The sequence below is a fragment of the Mobula birostris genome, chromosome 5 (genome assembly GCF_030028105.1).
Source record: "Mobula birostris isolate sMobBir1 chromosome 5, sMobBir1.hap1, whole genome shotgun sequence".
In the NCBI taxonomy this organism is placed as follows: domain Eukaryota; kingdom Metazoa; phylum Chordata; class Chondrichthyes; order Myliobatiformes; family Myliobatidae; genus Mobula; species Mobula birostris.
Window position 1 is genome coordinate 85,586,057 of NC_092374.1, and position 19,362 is coordinate 85,605,418.

At 46.1% G+C, this 19,362-nt stretch overlaps 1 protein-coding gene across 3 annotated transcripts; it reads right to left on the minus strand.

Moving 5' to 3' along the window:
* Positions 1-1,203: 1,203 nt before the first annotated feature.
* On the minus strand, positions 1,204-18,005 carry ppp1r35 (protein phosphatase 1, regulatory subunit 35). 3 transcript variants are annotated; one of them, XR_011886033.1, is made up of 6 exons: positions 17,938-18,005; positions 17,208-17,540; positions 14,576-15,005; positions 12,576-12,706; positions 9,728-9,923; positions 5,476-5,532 (listed from the first exon to the last, which is right to left on the minus strand). XR_011886033.1 is itself a non-coding variant. In XM_072258301.1 (5 exons), exons 2-5 carry the CDS (start codon positions 17,511-17,513, stop codon positions 5,356-5,358), a joined length of 1,044 nt encoding a protein of 347 aa, XP_072114402.1. In that variant the 5' UTR covers positions 17,514-17,540; positions 17,938-18,005; the 3' UTR covers positions 1,204-5,355. The 3 variants fall into 3 exon arrangements, 2 of the variants coding, with proteins under 2 accessions (XP_072114402.1, XP_072114403.1); XM_072258301.1 differs by lacking the exon at positions 9,728-9,923 and having other exon boundaries at positions 1,204-5,532; XM_072258302.1 differs by lacking the exon at positions 5,476-5,532 and having other exon boundaries at positions 5,876-9,923.
* Between the last annotated feature and the right edge of the window lie 1,357 nt (positions 18,006-19,362).

Below are 19,362 nucleotides of genomic sequence, written 5' to 3' on the forward strand. Positions count from 1 at the left end.
CTCCAACTTCCGGTAATTCCCTCCCCCTCCCTTCCCCTATCCCTATGTCACTCTGCCCCCTCCCCCAGCTGCCTATCACCTCCCTCATGGTTCTGCCTCCTTCTACTACCCATTGTGTTTTCCCCTATTCCTTCTTCACCTTTCCTGCCTATCCCCTCCCTGACCCCTTTATCTTTCCCCTTACTGGTTTTTCACCTGAAACCTACCAGCTTTCTCCTTCCCACCCTCCCCCCACCTTCTTTATAGGGCCTCTGCCCCTTCCCTCTTCAGTCCTGACGAAGGGTTTCGGCCTGAAACGTCGACTCACCGTTTCCACGGATGCTGCCTGACCTGCTGAGTTCCTCCAGCGTGTTGTGAGTGTTTTTGCAGTCTTCCCTTTTCCTCTCCCTTCACTACCTTGTATAAATTACATCCTGTATTTACATTGTGTAATTTATGTTCTGTGTGTCAGCAGCTGTGATGCTGCTGCAAGCATTGTACCTGTACCTCACCATAAATGTGCACGTACACTGGACTTGATAGATAATTCTATATTAATTTAAGTCTATGTTGTGTTGCTGAGGCATTCATACCCTGGCTGTGTATGTATGGTCTTGACAATAAGGGGAGTTGGGAGACGCAAAGAGATTCTGTAGATACTGGAAATATTCAGCTGAACAGGAAATGCTGGAGGAACTCAGCAGGATCGAAGAGTTGACATTTCGGGCTGAGACCCTTCATCTGGCCTCGAAAGGAAGGTGGAGTACAGATGGCAGGCGATAGGTGAGGGAGAAGGTAGGATGATGCAGTTTTAAGGGAGGCAAAGACCCGCAGCGCCGGTTTATGGACCAAGGTCCCTGCATAGGCAGGAGGGACCGAACGGCCTCGGTCTGTGCGGCCACTACCTGCCCGTCGCGCTTGGTTTCCCCCCAGTGCCGCCGTACCTGGTTAATCCCCCGCTGGCAGGCCCTCTTCGCCTCCTCGAACTCGACCGCCGAGACGACCCACCCGCCACTTCGCGCCATTTATTTAATTCAAAACCACCGAGACAGCGACCAGATCCCGACTGCGCATGCGGGTGCGGGACGGTGGCCATGACCGCGCATGCGCCTTCGGCATTCCGTTGGGGGCCGGAACCCCTCAGACGATCTCCGCCTACCTTCCCCACGTGGTCTTACTGCGCCTGCGCGGAGGACGCCTTTTTCACCATCTCAGCAAGTGAAATTCAAAGATCAAAATAAATTTATTATCAAAGTACATACAGGTTACCATATACAACCCTGAGATTCATTTTCTTGTGTGCATACTCAATAAAGCTATAGAATAATAACCATAATAGAATCAATGAAAGACCGCCCAACTCGGGCATTCAATCAAAGTGCAGAAGACAACTGTGCAAATACAAAAAGAAACACAAACTGTAATTCATGTTTTATTTCTATTATTATGCATTGACACAAAGACAACAAATCTTCCAACATATCGATGATATTAAACCTGATTCTGACTCTACCCGCTGAGTTTTTCCATCATTGTCAGGGCTCTCTGACCATTGGATGGTCAGTGTCACTGTGTTCAAATCTCTCTCCAGCTCATATCTATTTACTTATCGAGATAAAGCACAGAATAGGCCCTTCACACCACGCTGCACAGCAATCTCCCAATTTAACCCTAGCCTAAGCATGGGACAATTTACAATAACCAATTAACCTACCAATTGGTAGTTACACCAATTGCAGAAAACGTCCGAGCTTCTTACAGGCAGCAGCAGGAATTGAACCCGAGTCGCCTGTACTGTAAAGTGTTGTGCTAACCACTACGCTACCATGCTGCCTATGTACAGTGAACAGGTAGTGTTGTAAGATAATATTTCCTTCAACATAGAGGCCAGTCTATCTGCCCACAGTAATTCTGAATGGTTCATGTCAACTTTCCCTCCCACCATCTGAACAAGTTGTACATCTCTCCTTTCATTCCTAACCCGATTCTTCCTGATTCAAAATTAACAATGTCAAAAATACAGCTGTGCTACGACATTATTCTCTCAAAGCCAAGAGAATCTGCTGATGCTGGAAATTCAGAGCAACACATAAAATGCTGGAGGAACTCTCTTTTTCCCATTCCCCATTCTGGCTCCCCTCTTCCCTTCTCTTCCTCCCATGGTCCACTCTCCTATCAGATTCCTTCTTCTTCAGCCCTTTCACTTTTCCACTTAACACCTCCCAGCTTCTCACTTCATTCCCCCCTCCCCCACTTACTCAATCACCCACTAACCTACCCTCTCATCCTGTCTCACCTATCACCCAACAACTTATCCTTCTTCTCCATCTTCTTCTTATTCTGGCTTCTTCTCAGTTCCCAATAAAGGGCCTGGGACAGAAACATGCCCCTCTATAAATGCTGTCAGGCTTGCTGAGATCCCCTACCATTTTGTGACCACTATTCTCTCAACAGGGGTGGAGATATGTCTCTACCAAAGGAGGTGAAAGATGCTCCTTCCCTCTGCTAGCCTGCACGTCACCCTTGGGCAAGGTATAGCACTTGCTTAGCCCCCGATCAGGGCCATGTGAAGCCATGACAGCAGGTGGTGGATGGTCGTGTGAGCAGCTTGTGCATATCACAAATCCTGGTTATACAACCACTGATGCCAGGCAGACAGTCTCTGAGGAGTACTGATAATGGGCTGGGGTCACCTGTCTTGTAAAGACCCTGCCCAGAAGAATCAAGGTCCTGGAAAGACCACGATTATACAACACGCTGCATAATGATTTCTCTCAATAAGCCTGTTGATTCTGTCAATGTCAAATCCCCAGCATATTAACCATTTGTTACCTCAGTACCATGATTGATATGAGATGATACTCTATTTTTCATAAAATACAATCAACATGAACTTCAATTTTCTGAAATACTGAGATGTGGCAAAGGTGCTAAATGGGAGTACTGCTTTTCCTTCCCATTATTCTAAGCACTTTGATAATTAAGAACAGATTGTAAATTGTTAAATTAACATTACAAAGAAATACTGAGCTTAAGGATAAGAAACAGTTGCTTCCCTCAGGCCATGTGTCTGCTGAACCTCCTGCTATCACCAAGGTCTCATCACGCACGAAGCGCCAGTAGCGTTATACTGTTTATTTTTTAACGTGTGTCATAGATGCACCTTATTATATGTGAATTTGTGATAATATTACTTATGGGTTGTGTGAGTTATATGCTCTGTGTTTTGCACGTTGGTCCAGAGCAGGGGTTCCCAACCTTTTTATGCCATGAGCCCTTACCATTAACCAAGGAGTCCGTGATCTAGAGGAAAGCTGTTTGGTTTGGCGGTATTCATGTGTGCGTTTGAATGACTGTGGTTGAACTTTAACTGAAAAATATATTACACACCATAGTTAGTTACGTAACAAATAATAATCTACATTAGAACTAACATAGGATGGTTCAAAGATAACAAAGTTTCACCAAAATGATAGCAAAAAGAAAGTATGATGAAAACATGCTTGTTGTACTCTTCAGACTGAGACAATTCTGTCAGAGAATGAAACATTTCACATTTCGACTATCCTGTTGTCAAACCTCAATCACGCAGAGATTACAAACACCCAGCATGAAAGCTGAAAGCTCCTTCAATAGTGTTTCGTACAGATTTACACAAATGGCGCATTTCACACTGCCCAGTGGGACTGCCATCATGACCAGGACCCTTATGTAGCTGAGAATTAGCATCATGAACTTTACATTACAAATGGCAGACACGTCTCGGTAGAACATCCCAGGCAGGATTGACCCTCTGAATTATTGCATCCCCTTCCACCGTTTCCTGGTGATTACAGACAGCTGATTGATGAATTTTGTGGTTAAACCATAAATTCACAGATTTCCCTGCCCTAATATCAAATTAGAAATAAATTCTGAAAACTAAAAAAAATCTTCAGCAGCTGGAAATTGTCAATAAAAGAAATAGAAAATTTTAGAAACAACCAGCAGGTCAGGCAGTATCTGTGGTGGGAGGCGGGGAAGAGAGGGGGGAGATGTAAAATCCTTCATCAGAATTGTTTATCTCTTTCTGCAGATGCTGCCCAATCTCTGGAATTTTCTCAGTAGTTTCTGGAGAAAATTTCCTGCAAGAGACTCTGGAATATTTTGCGAGATTGATGGCACCGTTTCAAGACAATTGCTAACATTCTAACGGTGACAGAGATAACAAAGGAAAAATAGTCAGCTCCTTGAGTTAGCAATAAACTAGAGAATTAATTCAAAGACAGCAACAACTGCAAGTGAGTGAGTTGCAGTATTTTACCTACACTTTCAGTGGTAAATAATACCAAGAAATGCCCATTTTACAGACTCCAAGGATCCCTCTGAAATACTTTGGTATGTGAGCAAGCATACCTTATGCCTTGTATGCAGTTGTCTCTTTAAAAGCTGAATATTTAGATTCTGAATCACTATTCACAGGAGAGGGAAGAGTTCAGCTGGATCGCGTTGAACATTGTTTCTTCCACCATCAAAAACATGACCATCTGACCACTCACATTCACAAAACAGTGGGGAATGGACATTCTTGTGAGTCAAATACTTAGGACTGATATTTAAGCAGTGATTTGTCTCATCTTTTTTCTTCTGCTGATCCACATGGGTGATTGACTGCTCTTGATTTACTTAGTGTAGCAACCACACCATCCTTCCTCCTAGGCAATGCCTGGTGAAAATTTTTAACTTTAAACAGTCTTGCAGGAGTGTGGCTGGGATCATTGAGTCAGTGGCTGGTTGATAACAAGAACTGTGTAATAACAAACCTACTTCTCTTTACATCTCTCCAATTTGTTTTAAGAGACAAGCACAAGATTTGGAAAAGCTGTTCGTAGCACAGATGCCTCAGCGATGAGCACGTCATGGATTGGAAGACCAAGAACGACACATAATCAGAGTTAAGACACTATTGGCTTCAAAAAAATTCTAGGAATTCAAAAACACAATAGGCACTGCAGACGCTGGAAATCTAAAGCGATACAATGTGCTGGAAGAGCTCAGTAGATCAGGTAGCATCTACAGATGCGAATAACTGGTTGACATTTCAAACCAAGACCCTTCATCAGTCCTATAAAAGGGTCTCGGCCCAAAACGTCGACTACTTATTCCCATCCAGAGGTGCTGTCTGACCTGCTGAGCTACTCCAGCACATTGTGTGTATTGCTGTAGGAATTCAGAAGTAGTTCTGCTTAAGAGTGGCCTGGTTTTGACAACGGACAATTGTGTTCTAAACGTGCTCTGCCTTGCTTTTGGTTTGTTGTGATATTGCAGCAGTGATCAGGGATCATAAGGGATCTAATAAATAAATGTGTACTTTTTACACAGTGAGTACTCCTGCGGCTAGGCCTCCCACTGCTTCAGCTTCCGATAGAGGTCAAAGGATGAAGCTGCCGGTCTTGGCTGCAGCTGTACCTTCAGTGGTGGAAGACCATCCACAGAGAGGTGGGGCTCCTCGACCAGCAGTTCTGAGGCCCTGTAGAACACCATCAGGTCAGGAGCTTCTACACCGACTGTGGGCTGAAAGTGCAAACAGAAAACAGGTTACACCCTATACCATGATCGCAACCATGTTGACAATTCATTAAAATTTCAAAGTTTCAAAGTACATTTCTCATCAGAGAATGTATTAACTATACAACCTTGAGATTTGTTTGCTTACAGGCAGCCACAGAACAAGAAAGCCGTAAGAACCCAATTAAAAATGATAACATATAAGCCAACACCCGATGCACAGAGAAAGGGGAAAAGAACAAATGATGCAAACGACAGAAGTGAGCAACAACATTCCGAACCAAAATGAGGGCTTAGATCCGAGCCTTGGAGCAGCCCAAGCCTCGGTGTCAGTCCATCATCTTAGTAGACACGGAACACAGCAGCTGGGAGCAGCCTTCATAGCTTCAATGCCACGGACAGTGAGCAAAACTGGCACTCGCCTCTGATGCCAACACCCTGTCTTTCCAGTCTCTCTGGGCCAGCATTTAAATTGTACCTCACACTAGGACCCAGGCGTCACTGCAGCAAAAGGACCCGCTCTGGGCCGAGATTTCACTGTCCAGCCCAAAGCCAAAGTCACAAAGGATCCAGAGTGAGCCTGTTTGAGATACCAAAGTGCAGGTTTCTGGACGGTAGTTTGATGGACTCTGGATCAGTGACTCTTTGGGGGCTTCTGTTGTTGTTTGCATGGTGATAGTGGTGGGTGGTGGGAGTCAATACTTCCGCTGGTGTGGGGGGGGGGGGCAGGTAGAGAAAGGTGGGAGGTCAATGCTTTCGCTGCTACTTGTGCAAAGGGTGGGGCTCAGGGCTTCATTGTTTCTATAATTCATTCTATGGGGTTTCTTGTTTTGTGGATGTCTGTAAAGAGTATGAATTTCAGGTTGTATACTGTATAAATTCTCTGATATTAAATGAATTACAAGCACCAGTTAAGGTACACACACACGACTGTAAGACAAGAGTAGACTTAGGCCATTCAATCACAGCTACTTTATTATCCCTAACACCTCCTTCACCCCATAACCTTTGACATCCTGATTAATCAAGAACCTAACAATTATATCCAATGACTTGGCCTTCACAAACTCCTGTGGCAAAGAATTCCCCAGATTCACCACCCTCTGGCTAAATATGTGTAACGATTAGATGGGAATTATGCAACGTGATCTCTTCTACAAATACCCACATTTCAAAGTTTTGATTTGCAGAAATTGTATCAACTTTGCCATTAAGTTCCTTGGTCTTAAGTAAGATTCAAGTGCACTTAGGTATACGATACAATAAGTTACTGTGTGGTACATTCATCAAGTGGTCTTTAATATCTTTTTCTTTTCACGAGAATGCACGGCTGGGGTAATGGTAGAGACAGATACATCAGAGACATTAAAAAGATACATAGAAAGTCACAAGGATGACAAAAAAATTGGAGGACTACACACCACCTCCAATGGGATCCCACTACCAAGCACATCTTTCCCTCCCCCCTCACTTTCTGCTTTCCGCAGGAATTGCTCCCTATACGACTCCCTTGTCCATTCATCCCTCCCTACTGGCACTTATCCTTGCAGATGGAACAAGTGCCATACCTGTCCCTACACCTCCTCCCTCACTACTACTCAAGGCCCCAAACAGTCCTTCCAAGTGAGGCGACACCCAACTTGTGAGTTTGCTGGGGCCATCTACTGTATCCAGTACTCCCGGTGCAGCCTCCTGTGTACCGGTGCGACCTGATGTAGATTGGGAGACCGCTTCATCAGGCACCTACATTCCGTCCGCCAGAAAAAGCGGGATCTCCTGGTAGCTACCCATTTCAATTCTACTTCCCATTCCCATTCTGTCATATCAGTCCACAGCTTCCCTACCATCGCAGTGAGGCCACACTCAGGTTGGAGGAGCAACACCTTATATTTCTCTGGGTAGCCTCTAACCTGATGGTATGAACACAGATTTCTTGAACTTCTGGTATGCCCCCCTACCTCTCCTTCACCATCCCCCATTCCCATTTCCCTCTCTCATCTTATCTCCTTACCTGCCCATCACCTCCCTCTGGTGCTCCTCCACCTTTTCTTTCTCACATGGTCTTCTGTCCTCCCCTATAAGATTCCCCCTTCTCCAGTCCTTTACCTCTTTCACCAGTTGACTTCCCAGCTCTTTATTTTACCCTTCCTCCTCTCCAGGTGTCACCTATCACCTGCCACCTTGTACTTCTTCCTCCCCTTCCCACCCCCCATCTTCTTACTCTGACTTCTCGTCTTTTTTCCCCAGTACTGGTGAAGGGTCTCGGCCTGAAACATCGACTATTTACTCTTTTCCATGGATGCTGCCCAGCCTGCTGAGATCCTCCAGCATTTTGTGTGTGTTACTTTGATTTCCTGCATCTGTAGATTTTCTCTTGTCTGTCTTCTATGTGGGAGAGAACAGTGACTTACTGTTCAATGTAATTCTTTAGTCCTGATGAAGGGTATCGGCCCTTTCTGCGGTGCTCCACCCTACAACTTCTACACAGTACAGTACATTGAAACATACAGTGAAATGCGTTGCATACGTCAACATCTAAAACAGTCCAAAGATTGTGCTGGAGCCAGTCCAAGTGTTGCCATGCTTTGTGTATGCCTAATATATCACGCTCACAATTCACTAACTCTAACCTTAGCCATACGTCTTTGGGATGTCGGGGAAGCCGGATCACCGGGAGGAAACCCATGCGGTCACCAGGAGAAGGTACAAGCTCCTTACAGAGAGCAATGGGGATTGAACACCAAGCGACAATTGCTGGCACTGTAAAGGGATTGCGATAACCGTTACGGAATGCAACGCCCATCATTCAGGATGCCCACCACCCTGGTCATGTCTTCTTCTCAATGAGGCCATTAGACAGGAGGTACAGGAGCCTGAAGACCCACACCTCAAGATTAAAAACACTGTCATCGGGTTATTGAGCACCCTAGCAGAGAGACAATTCAGAACTGTTTTGCTCACTGCAGCTTCAAGTATTCAGGTTTGGAGATGCCAGAAATGGCTGGGAGTGAAAATGAAACAATTTCACTACTTCAACAAGTTAGGGCCTATAAAGAATTTGAAGGTATCAATAACCATCTTGAATATTACAATGGGCCGAATGGGAGCAGAATTAGGCCATTCAGCCCATTGTCCGCTCCACCTTTCCAATCTTCCTCTCAACCCCATTTTCCCCCGTCTCCCTGGAACCTTGGGCGCCCTTATAATCAAGAACTTATCAATCTCCACTTTAAATGTACCCAACGACTTGGCCTCTACAGCTCCACAGGTTCATCATCCTCTGGTTCTGGACTCTCCCACTACAAGAAGTACCCTCTCCACATCAACTCTATCTAGGCATTTCAATCAGATTCCACCCCCTCACCCCCAATTCTTCTAAACTTCAGTGAGTACAGGCCCAGAGCCATCAAATGTTCCTCATACATTAACCCTTTCATCCTTTCATTCCTGGCATCATTCTTGTGAACATCCTCTGGATCCTTTCCAATGCCAGTGCATCCTTTCTTAGATTTTTGGTCCAAATGTGGGCAAAGGGGCTATGGACCAATATCCACCCAGAGACTGCACCCACACTGTGCAAAGCTTCAGATCTATGTAGTAGGTTTTCCCCACCCACGCCCATCCTCCTTCGACACCGTGCATAACAACGCTCTCGGCAACACTGACAAAGAACAGACGAAAAAGGATGCTTTAATTACAAGAGCCGTTGAGATGGAAAGTATATACAAGCGCAACTTATAAACACAAGAGATGCAGGAAATCCAGCAACACACACAAAGCACTGGAGGGACTCAGTAGGTCAGGCAGCATCTATGGAGAGGAATAAATTACCCATGTTTCAGGCAGCCACACTTCATCAGGAATGGAAAGGAAGGGAGCGGAAGCCAGAATAAGGTGGGGGGAGGAGAAGGGTACAAGCTGGTAGTGTTGGGTGAGACCAGATGAGGGGACAGGCGAGTGGCCAAGTAAGAAGCAGGGAGGGTACAAGTGCAACTTGTATACTGAATTTTGCAGTATCACCCCATCCATTCTTACTCAAAGAAATGATCTGGTTATTAGAACGTAGAACATCACAGCACAGTACAGTACAGGCCCCTCGTCCCATGATCTTCTGCCAGCCTTTTAATCAACCTAACCCTTCCCTTTTACATAACCCTCCAAATCTACATAAGGTACCCCATGCAAGGCTTATTTAAGGTACCCCATGCACGGCTTATTGAGAAAGTAAGGAGGCATGGGATCCAAGGGGACATTGTCTTCAGTGGGCAAGCCAGTTGTGGATCCACAAAGCAAAGAGTGGTTGCAAAGAGTCATATTCTGCATGGAGGTCGGTGACCAGTGGTGTATCTCAGGGATCTGTTCTGGGACCCCTTCTCTTCGTGATTTTCATAAATGACCTGTATGAGGAAATGGAGGGATGGGTTAGTAAATTTGCTGATGACACAAAAGTTGGGGGTGTTGTGGATAGTGTGGAGGGCTGTCAGAGGTTACAGTGGGACATTGATAGGATGCAAAACTGGGTTGGGAAGTGGCAGATGGAGTTCAACCCAGATAAGTGTGAGGTAGTTCATTCTGGTAGGTCAAATATTATGGCAGAATATAGCACTAATGGTAAGACTCTTGGCAGTGTGGAGGATCAGAGGGATCTTGGGGTCCGAGTCCATAGGACACTCAAAGCTGCTGTGCAGGTTGACTCTGTGGTTAAGGCGGCATATGGTGCATTGGTCTTTTATCAACTGTGGGATTGAGTTTAGGAGCAGAGAGGTAATGTTACAGCTATATAGGACCCTGGTCAGACCTCACTTGCAGTAGTGTGCTCAGTTCTGGTCGCCTCACTACAGGAAGGATGTGGAAACCATAGAAAGGGTGCAGAGGAGATTTACAAGGATGTTGCCTGGATTGGGGAGCATGCCTTATGAAAATAGGTTGCGTGAACTCGGCCTTTTCTCCTTGGTGCGACGGAGGATGAGAGGTATTCAAGATAATGCGAGGCATTGATCATGTGGACAGCCAGAGGCTTCTTCCCAGGGCTGAAATGGCTAGCACGAGAGGGCATAGTTTTAAGGTGCTTGGAAGTAGGTACAGAGATGTCAGAGGTAAGTAGTTTTTATTTTTTACACAGAGTGGTGAGTGCGTGGAATGGGCTGCCGGCGGCGATGGTGGAGGCGGATACAATAGGGTCTTTTAAGAGACTCCTGGATAAGTACACGGAGCTTAGAAAAATAGAGGGCTAAGGGTAAGCCTAGTTAGTTCTAAGGTAAGGACATGTTGGGCCGAAGGGCCTGTATTGTGCTGTAGATTTTCTATGTTTCTATTCTTCTATCATCCATGTGCCTATTTTACAGTCTCTTAAGTGTCCCTAATGTATCCATCTCCACCATCACCCCCGCAAAGAGGTCCACACAGAGATTAAGAGCTTACCTCGGACATCTCCCCCTCCTGTACTTTCCTCTAATTACCATTAAAATTATGCCCCCTTGTATTAGACATTTCCCTCCTAAGGCAAAGACTCTGGCTGTCCACTCCTTCTACGTTGCTTACACACCTCTATCAAGTCTCCTCTCATTCTCCTTTGCTCCAAAGGAAAAAAAAGTTCCAGCTCATTCAACCTATCCTCACAATACAGGGATCCGGAGTGGAGAGAGTGAGCAATTTCAAGTTCCTGGGTTTCAACATCTCTGGGCCCAAAATATTGATGCAGCTACAAAGGCGCAACAGTAGCTGTATTTCATTAGGAGCTTGCAGAGTCACCAAAGGCACTCGCAAATTTCTACAGATTTTTTGCCGTGCCTCTGGCACTGAGTCTGGCCCTGTGGCTCAGTAGGGTAGGAAACAGAAGATTTGTTTTCCAGCAAGACAATGACCCCAAGCATAAGGACAAAGTGACACAGGAACGGCTTAAACACAACAAAGTTAATATCCTGGAGTGGCCAAGTCAGAGACCAGACCTCAATCCAACTGATAATTTGTGGCTGGACTTTAAAAGGCCATTCACTCATGATCCCCATGCAATCCGACAGAGCAGTTTGGTAAGAAGAATGGTGAAAAATTGCAGTGTCCAGATGTGCAAAGCTGATAGAGACCTATCTACACAGACTCAAGGCTGTAATTGCTGCCAAAAGTGCAGTTACTAAATACTGACTTGAAGGGGGTGAGTAATTATACAGTCTATTATTTTGTATTTAATAATTGTAATAAATTTAGACCAACTTGTAGAAATGTATTTTTGCTTTGACATGAAAGAGTCTTTTTCTGTTGATCAGTGTCAAAAAAGCCAAATTAAATCCACTGTGATTCAAGGTTGTAAAACAATAAAACATAAAAACTTCCGGGGGTGGGGGGAGATTTTTATAAGCACTGTATATATACTTGCTGTAATTCATGGCTTTTATTATGTATTGAATTGTACTGCTGCTGCACAGCAAGTTTCACAACATGTGATATTAACCCTGATTCCGATTCTCTTGTTCGGGCTGTGACAACATTATTATGTTATTTACTGTTGCTCATTCTGTGCTACTTGACTGCTGCGATTTCCATATTCCAGAAATTCTTCTTTGGCTCAAAAGTGCTGTTGGAAACCACTGTTTTTATAAAATTTGTAGTTTTTAACAAATATGTATTTTTCACACTCACTGGCAAAATGCGGTATAGCGGCTAAACTAACGGTTTATCATCTTCCTCATTTTTTATTGGCTAAGTGTTAGCACATTACCCACATGATGTAATTGTTTTAATTGTGTAGTCTATTAACTAATTTATCACTATTTAAGGAATTTTCCTTATCTATAAAAGGGATAAGATTTTTCAGAAGCACCATCTTTATTATGTCTTAGCATTAATTCCCCTCACAGTATCGTTTCTCAGCTCTTTATTTAGTTTGCTTAGTATTTGTATGTTTGTTTGTACCCTAAAAAACTGAAATCATGGAATTAAGACTGCTCCTCATTCCTGACTCCCAGAAGAACCTAAAGAATCAGAAAATAAAGAGAGACCCAGCAGTGCTCTGAACCCTCTCATTTGGCCGAAAGTGACGCCTCACCCGTTACCTGCTTGTTCTCCACTCTGGGTTTGACCAGCTGCATTTTCTCCCGAACAGCCACGTTCAGCACCTCGTCCACGGGCACCTCCAGGCTGACCAGCCCCCTGTAACGCAGCTGGTCTTTCGGCACATTCAGGCCTGCAACAGAACCGGCAGGTCACAGTGATTGATGCTCGTCTGCCCTCTCAGATGCAGCCAGACCGGAAATGGCCTCAAACCCAGCTCCTTTAGCTACAGACTTACTACTGAGTGCCACCCGATGTACGGTTAGATCCCAATGCTCTAGCCCCCTTGGATCACTCAGGGATAGAAGGTTATGGGCTAATAGCTGGAAGATGGGACTAATGCGGATGGGTGCTCACTGGTCAGTCTGAAGATAGTGGGTCGAGTGGTCAGTTTCCACCTTGTATGACTATATATGGGCAAAGAGGCTGTGGATTAAGTTCAGACCCCTCTAAGTAATGCTGATACTGGAAAGGCAGATATTCTATCCAAAAAATATCCCAATGAAATATAGTCATAGTAGTCATACTTTATTGATCCGGGGGGAAATTGGCTTCCGTTACAGTTGCACCATGAATAATAATTAGTAATAAAACCATAAACAGTTAAATAGTAATATGTAAATTATGCCAGTAAATTATGAAATAAGTCCAGGACCAGCCTATTGGCTCAGGGTGTCTGACCCTCCAAGGGAGGAGTTGTAAAGTTTGATGGCCACAGGCAAGAATGACTTCCTATGACGCTCTGTGCTGCATCTCGGTGGAACGAGTCTCTGGCTGAATGTACTCCTGTGCCCACCCAGTACATTATGTAGTGGATGGGAGACATTGACCAAGATGGCATGCAACTTAGACAGCATCCTCTTTTCAGACACCACCGTGACAGAATCCAGTTCCATCCCTACAACATCACTGGCCTTATGAATGACTTTGTTGATTCTGTTGGTGTCTGCTACCCTCAGCCTGCTGCCCAGCACACAACAGCAAACATGATCGCACTGGCAGACATAACAGACATTATTATACATTGTGTGCTGTGTCGTATGATGTGGATGATCCCCCCCGCCAAAGGAGGTTTCTTCCCTTCACTAGCCTGCAGGTCACCCTTGGGCAGGTGTAGCACCTGCTTAACCGCCCCACATCCCGGTCAGGGTTATGTGAAGCCATGGGGCAGGTGGTGGACAGTTGTATGAGCAGTTGGTACACTGACAAGTCCTCGTGATACTGACGCTAGGCAGACAAGCTCTGAAGAGTATCGATAATGGCTGTGGGGGCGGGGGTGTTACCCATCTTGTAAAGACACTGCCCAGAGGGCAATGGCAAACCACTTCTGTAGAAAAACATTGCCAAGTACAATCATGGTCATGGAAAGACCATGATCGCTCACGTCATACAACACAGAACGAACAAACGAACCCTATCTACACTTTTCCTAGTTTTAAGAACTTCTACCAGGATCTCCCGTCAACCTCTGATGCTCTAGGGGAATAACTTGAGTTTATCCAATAGCTCATACCCTCTAATCTTGGCAGCATCCTGGTAAACCTCTTCCGCATGCTTTCCACAGTCTCTACAATTCGGGGTGGCCAGAATTGAATGCAACACTCCAGACGCAGCCCAACTAGAGTTTTACAAAACGTTTGAACTCAACTCCTCGAGTAACAAAGGCAAGCATTTCGAATAATACCTTTACCACACTATCAGCCAGTTTCAGAGAGTGATGGGCTTAAACAACTCTGCCATGAACAGTCCCAAACCCCAGTGCGAGAGGATGTGGGCTACCCTATCCTGTAAAAATCCAGAGCTATAGAAACAGCAACAGAAGTTCCAAAGACCTCATCCCTGGGAAAGGAAGGACATCCCAAAAAGATGGGCTACACCTGGGGACAATTTGAAAGACTGGACCAGGACGGAGGACTCTGGCGACTACTGTCAGTGGCACATGTACCAGTAATGGTCACAGAGCCCAAGAACAGTCTGCACATTAACACTTTTACCCTCTTACCTTCTGTCACTTTGCCCTCCATGCACTGTCTCGTGACCAACGACCTCTTCAGCTGGTCAGCAGCAGCCTTCTTTGCATCAAAGCTCGCAGCCTTCAGCTGCTGCAGCTCCTGCCCCAGTGCCAGGCTGGTGTTGTACTCGGGCACAACCAGGGGACGGTCCTGACGATCGTCAGACCCTCCCCACAGCCCAGACGGCTTGGCCGGCTTGCCCACTCTGGCTGGCTTAACTGCTCTGTTCTTATTCTTTGGGTCCGCGGAGAAAATGGACGCCGGATTGGTCAGTGGCTGGACGACGGACTCACTCATTGCGGGATCTAACTCCAGAGCCGGGTTTACAGGTCGCTCATCTCCCGGCCTGTTCTCTGGATCTCCCAGGATTAAACGTTCCCCGCCAGGGCTCTTGGACTCACGGCCAGTGTCAAAGTGAACCTGAACCAGGAAGGAGATGGTCAGTTGAAGTCAGAATCCAAATCAGGTTTAATACCACTGGCATACATTGTGAAATTTGTTAACGTTGTGGCAATGCAGTACATAATAAGAGGTAAAAAAACTGAAATGCAGTATGAATATTTACATTAGTTAAATTAAATAAGTACTGCAAAAGAATTGGTGAGGTAGTGTTCACGGTTTCAGTACATCTGTAGAAGTTTGATTGAGTGTTTGGTGACAAGCCAAGCCTCCTTAACCTTCTATGGAAGTAAAGATGCTGGCGTGTCTTCCTTGTGATTGTGGCTGTGAGCTGAGCCCAGGACAGGTAATCCACGATAGTGTATCAGTTAGTGCGACGCTATTACAGCTCGGGGCATCGGAATTCCATTGGCAGAGTCTGTACGTCCTCCCTGTGGAGTGCATGGGTTTCCACCAGGTGTTCCAGCTTCCTCCCATAGTCCACATGCAGGTTAATAGGCTCTTTGGTCATTGTAAATTATCCCGTGATTGGGCTAGATTGAATTGGGGGTGGCTGGGCAACACAACTTGAAGGACCCCATTTTGCACTGTATCTCAAAGTTCAAAGTAAATTTATTATCAAAGTACATATGTCACTGTGTGGTGCGTGGACAAGTAGTTAAGGCGTTGAACTAGCGATCTGAAGGTCGTGAGTTCAAGCCTCAGCCGAGGCAGCGTGTTGTGTCCTTAAGCTAGGCACTTAACCACACGCTGCTCCAGTCCACCCAGCTGAAAATGGGTACCAGCAAAATGCTGGGGGTTAACCACGCGATAGACTGGCGTCCTATCCGGGGCAGGGGTAGTCTTCTGTCTTCTCAGTCACTTCACGCCACAGAAACTGGCATAAGCACCAGCCTGAAGAGACAGACTTTAACATATACAACCCCGAGATTCATTTATTTGCCGGCCTACTCAACAATCCATAAAATAACAGAATAATAGAATAGTGAAAGACCGCACCAACTTGAGCGTTCAAACACTGCGGGAACATTTCAATGATGGGGTAAGTGAAACTGGTTGAAATGGAATTATTTTTCTATTTATTAGGATACAGCCTTTCTGGCCCTTTGAGCTGTGCCACTCAACAATCCCCTAATAATTTTTTTTGAATCCTAGGCTAATCACGGGACAATTTACAGTGACCAATTAACCTCCCAAACGGTAAGTCTTTGGAGTGCAGAGGAAACCCACACAGTCATGGGGAGAACATATAAACTCCTTACAGGCAGCAGCGGGAATTGAACCTGAGTCGCCTGTACTGTAAAAGTGTGGTGCTAATCACTACGCTTCCCCAAAGTTATCCCCTTTGGTTTAAGAGCCTGATGGTTCAGGGGTAGTAACTGTTCCTGAACCTGGTGGTGTGAGTCCTGAGGCTCTTGTACCACCTTCCTGATGGCAGCAGTGAGAAGAGAGCATGTCCTGGGAGGTCGGTCTCTAAGTAAATAGAATTAAATAAATAGGTCATCTAATATGTAAACACCCAGGAATTTAAAGCCCCTGACCCTCTCTACAACAGATCCATCAATGCAGATTTGTGTATATTGGGCCCCCTTCCCACTCCTGAAGTCAACGAGTAGTTCAGTTTATAAATCAGAAAATTCACCAACAATCGGCCCCTGACCCTCATTCTCTGCCATGATTATTTTTTCTACTGCCTGTTACACCGCTGGCGTTTAGGGTAGCAATGAAGCTCCTCCATCTCTGGTGGTGTTCAGAGCTTCCTTTGTCATGTCAGTAGCTTCCTCTCCGTTTTCGCTCCTGTCAGTCATGCAAGTCCCGGGTGGAGACGCAGGAATACCGTCACACTCAGATGTAGAAGGATTCTTCATTGCTGCTTCCATAGCAATTTTGTTTTTTCAGCCCTGAGGTGAAACTCTGAACCTGGAGGGCCGGTGGACCACTCTTGGTCTGTCCTCTACCCTTTGACCTGTTTGGCATGGGTGACCCTACCAAGAGCCAAATCATAAAGCCCTGACTCCCACCAGCATAGCTCTCTGGGATACTGAAGCACGCAAACCCTAAACCCTACGACAAGGTTGTGATCCTCTTGGAGGGCATACTTAATTGGTATTCACTAATCCCACAATCATCATAATTAGGGACTCTACCACATCATCATAAGTCTGCGTGGGATGGGGGACACCAGGGGTGCTGTTATACACTGAAGTTGGATGGTCCAATTACCTGTCGACGTCCAATTCTCCCGCTCACTCCTTCACCGACCCTTTTCTCCTTCTTCTTCAGTATTCCTGTACATTTGGTCATCTTGTCCGGTGTCAGTGAGACATCCAGGTCTGAAACAGAATCCACCTGAGCTGGTCCCATGAGCAGAGGTTTTGGAGCTGCCCAGATGGGAAGGCTGTCTTCATCAGCATAGTTCTGAGGGGTGTACATCTTCGCTGGGAAGTGCAAGGCATCAAACTTGCTCATCAGTGGTAGCAACACGCAAGTGTCTGCTTGTAGAGCAGGGAAAGGGTCACTCGAGCTCATGGTCACATCTCTCAAAACAAGGCCAGCCTGTTACAGAGATAAATGTTAGCGGACTGGCAATTTACAGTAAAGTACAGAGGGCAGTGACATTGTTGAAAGCTGCATCTCAACCCAGTAACCTGAGACCAAATCTGATCTCATTAACTGTATTTTCCACCTTCCTACTTCTCTCCCTCCCACTCCCCTCATCTTCCTTCTTGCTCTCACTAACCTTGTCTGGCACTACCTTCCCTCCATCACTACTGGCCCTCCCCCATCTTCATCTTCCCCTCCCTTTCAACCCACTCTCCGCCTCTCTTATCTTCCCTTCCTGTCTCCACACACATCCACCCCTTCCACTTTCCCACCCTCCCCTCCACAAAACTCCTCCCTCCCTCTAACCCGGCCCATACCATAAGCTCTCCCTCTCCACGCTTCCTCTCACCTCTCATTTCTCTCTCCCTCCACTCAGGAACCTTTGAATCTCCCGCCGCCATCTTTCCCGCCTAACCCCCGACCTCCACCCCCTGACCCCGGGCAACAGCCGGTTCTCTCTCTTCCCCCCCCCCAACACCCGCTCCGGTTCTCCAATTTCCGCTCCGCCCGCGGAATGTCGATCGAACAAAAAAACCGAGGCAGGAAACATTTAAAAGAAAACTTTTGTTTTATGTCGGGGCGACTCTGGGAAATCAGTCGCTCAACGTCACGGCCGGAGGCGGGGACACCGGCCTGACAGACAGCTACAGCAGCGAATTAGAGCGCGGCTCAGCCGAGAGGGCGCCCTGAGTGAGAGGGGAGGAGAAGGCGAGTTAAACTGCATTTTCATAGCGTGGGTCGTTTCAGCATGGTTTTCAAAGTACTGCTGTTTCCTGCAACCCGAGCAGCGTGATCACCCCTTTCTGCACAGAGTGCTGTGCTCCTGCACTCAGTAATAGAGTGACTCAAGAGTCAAGTACATTTATTATCAAAGAATGTATAAATTATACAACCTTGAGATTTGCTTGCTCGGGGTAGCCATAAAGCAAGAAACTGGAAAGAAGCCAATCAAAGAAAAAAGAATAAAAATAAAAGACCAACACAATGCGCAAGAGAAAGGACAAAAAAAACACACAGAGACAAATCCATTGAAGCGATCAACAACATTCCAGACCAAATTGAGCCCTCAGGTCCAAACCCTAGAGTGAGCCCAAAGCCTCGGTTAGCAGGCACAGAGCCTGCAATCAGGGCAGTCGTCATAGCCTCAACGCCTTGGAGAGAGGAGTGACCATCGCAGAGAACAAGTGAAATCAGCTCTCGCCTCAGATCCCCACACCCTGTCTTCTCAGTCTATTTGGGCCAGAGTTTAAATTGACCTAACAATGGAACAGGGAAAGACTCTGGCATCCTGGAGAGAGGAGTGCACCTCGCAGAGAGCAAGTGAAATCAGCTCTCAGCTCCAATCTGGACCATCATTTAAAATGGTCTAAACAGCAAATCGCATCATGCACTAGGGTCCGGACACGTTTTTGCTGCCCAGCTCAAAGCCACTCTCAAGCTCTTCCAATCAACTCGGCGCCGAAACCGGTGCAAACTCGCACCCGGGCCAGTGGTATGGGCATCGGAACTCTGTCTACAACGATATTGCAACACACCATCTTGACTCGTCCCCCTGAACTCACGTCACCATCACTTGCCCCTTCACTGTTTGCGGCAAAAATTTAACACACGTTACGGCAGAGAGTGTTTTTAGTCATGGTTGTGGTCGGACTTCTTATCTTTTTGACTACCAGACAGCTGTCGCACATGTTCAGTAGTGCCATCCTAACCAGCTCTTTCGGTGGTGAAACAGCTTAAATCCGTAGCATTTAGAGTTCACAGTGAGGGAATTGGA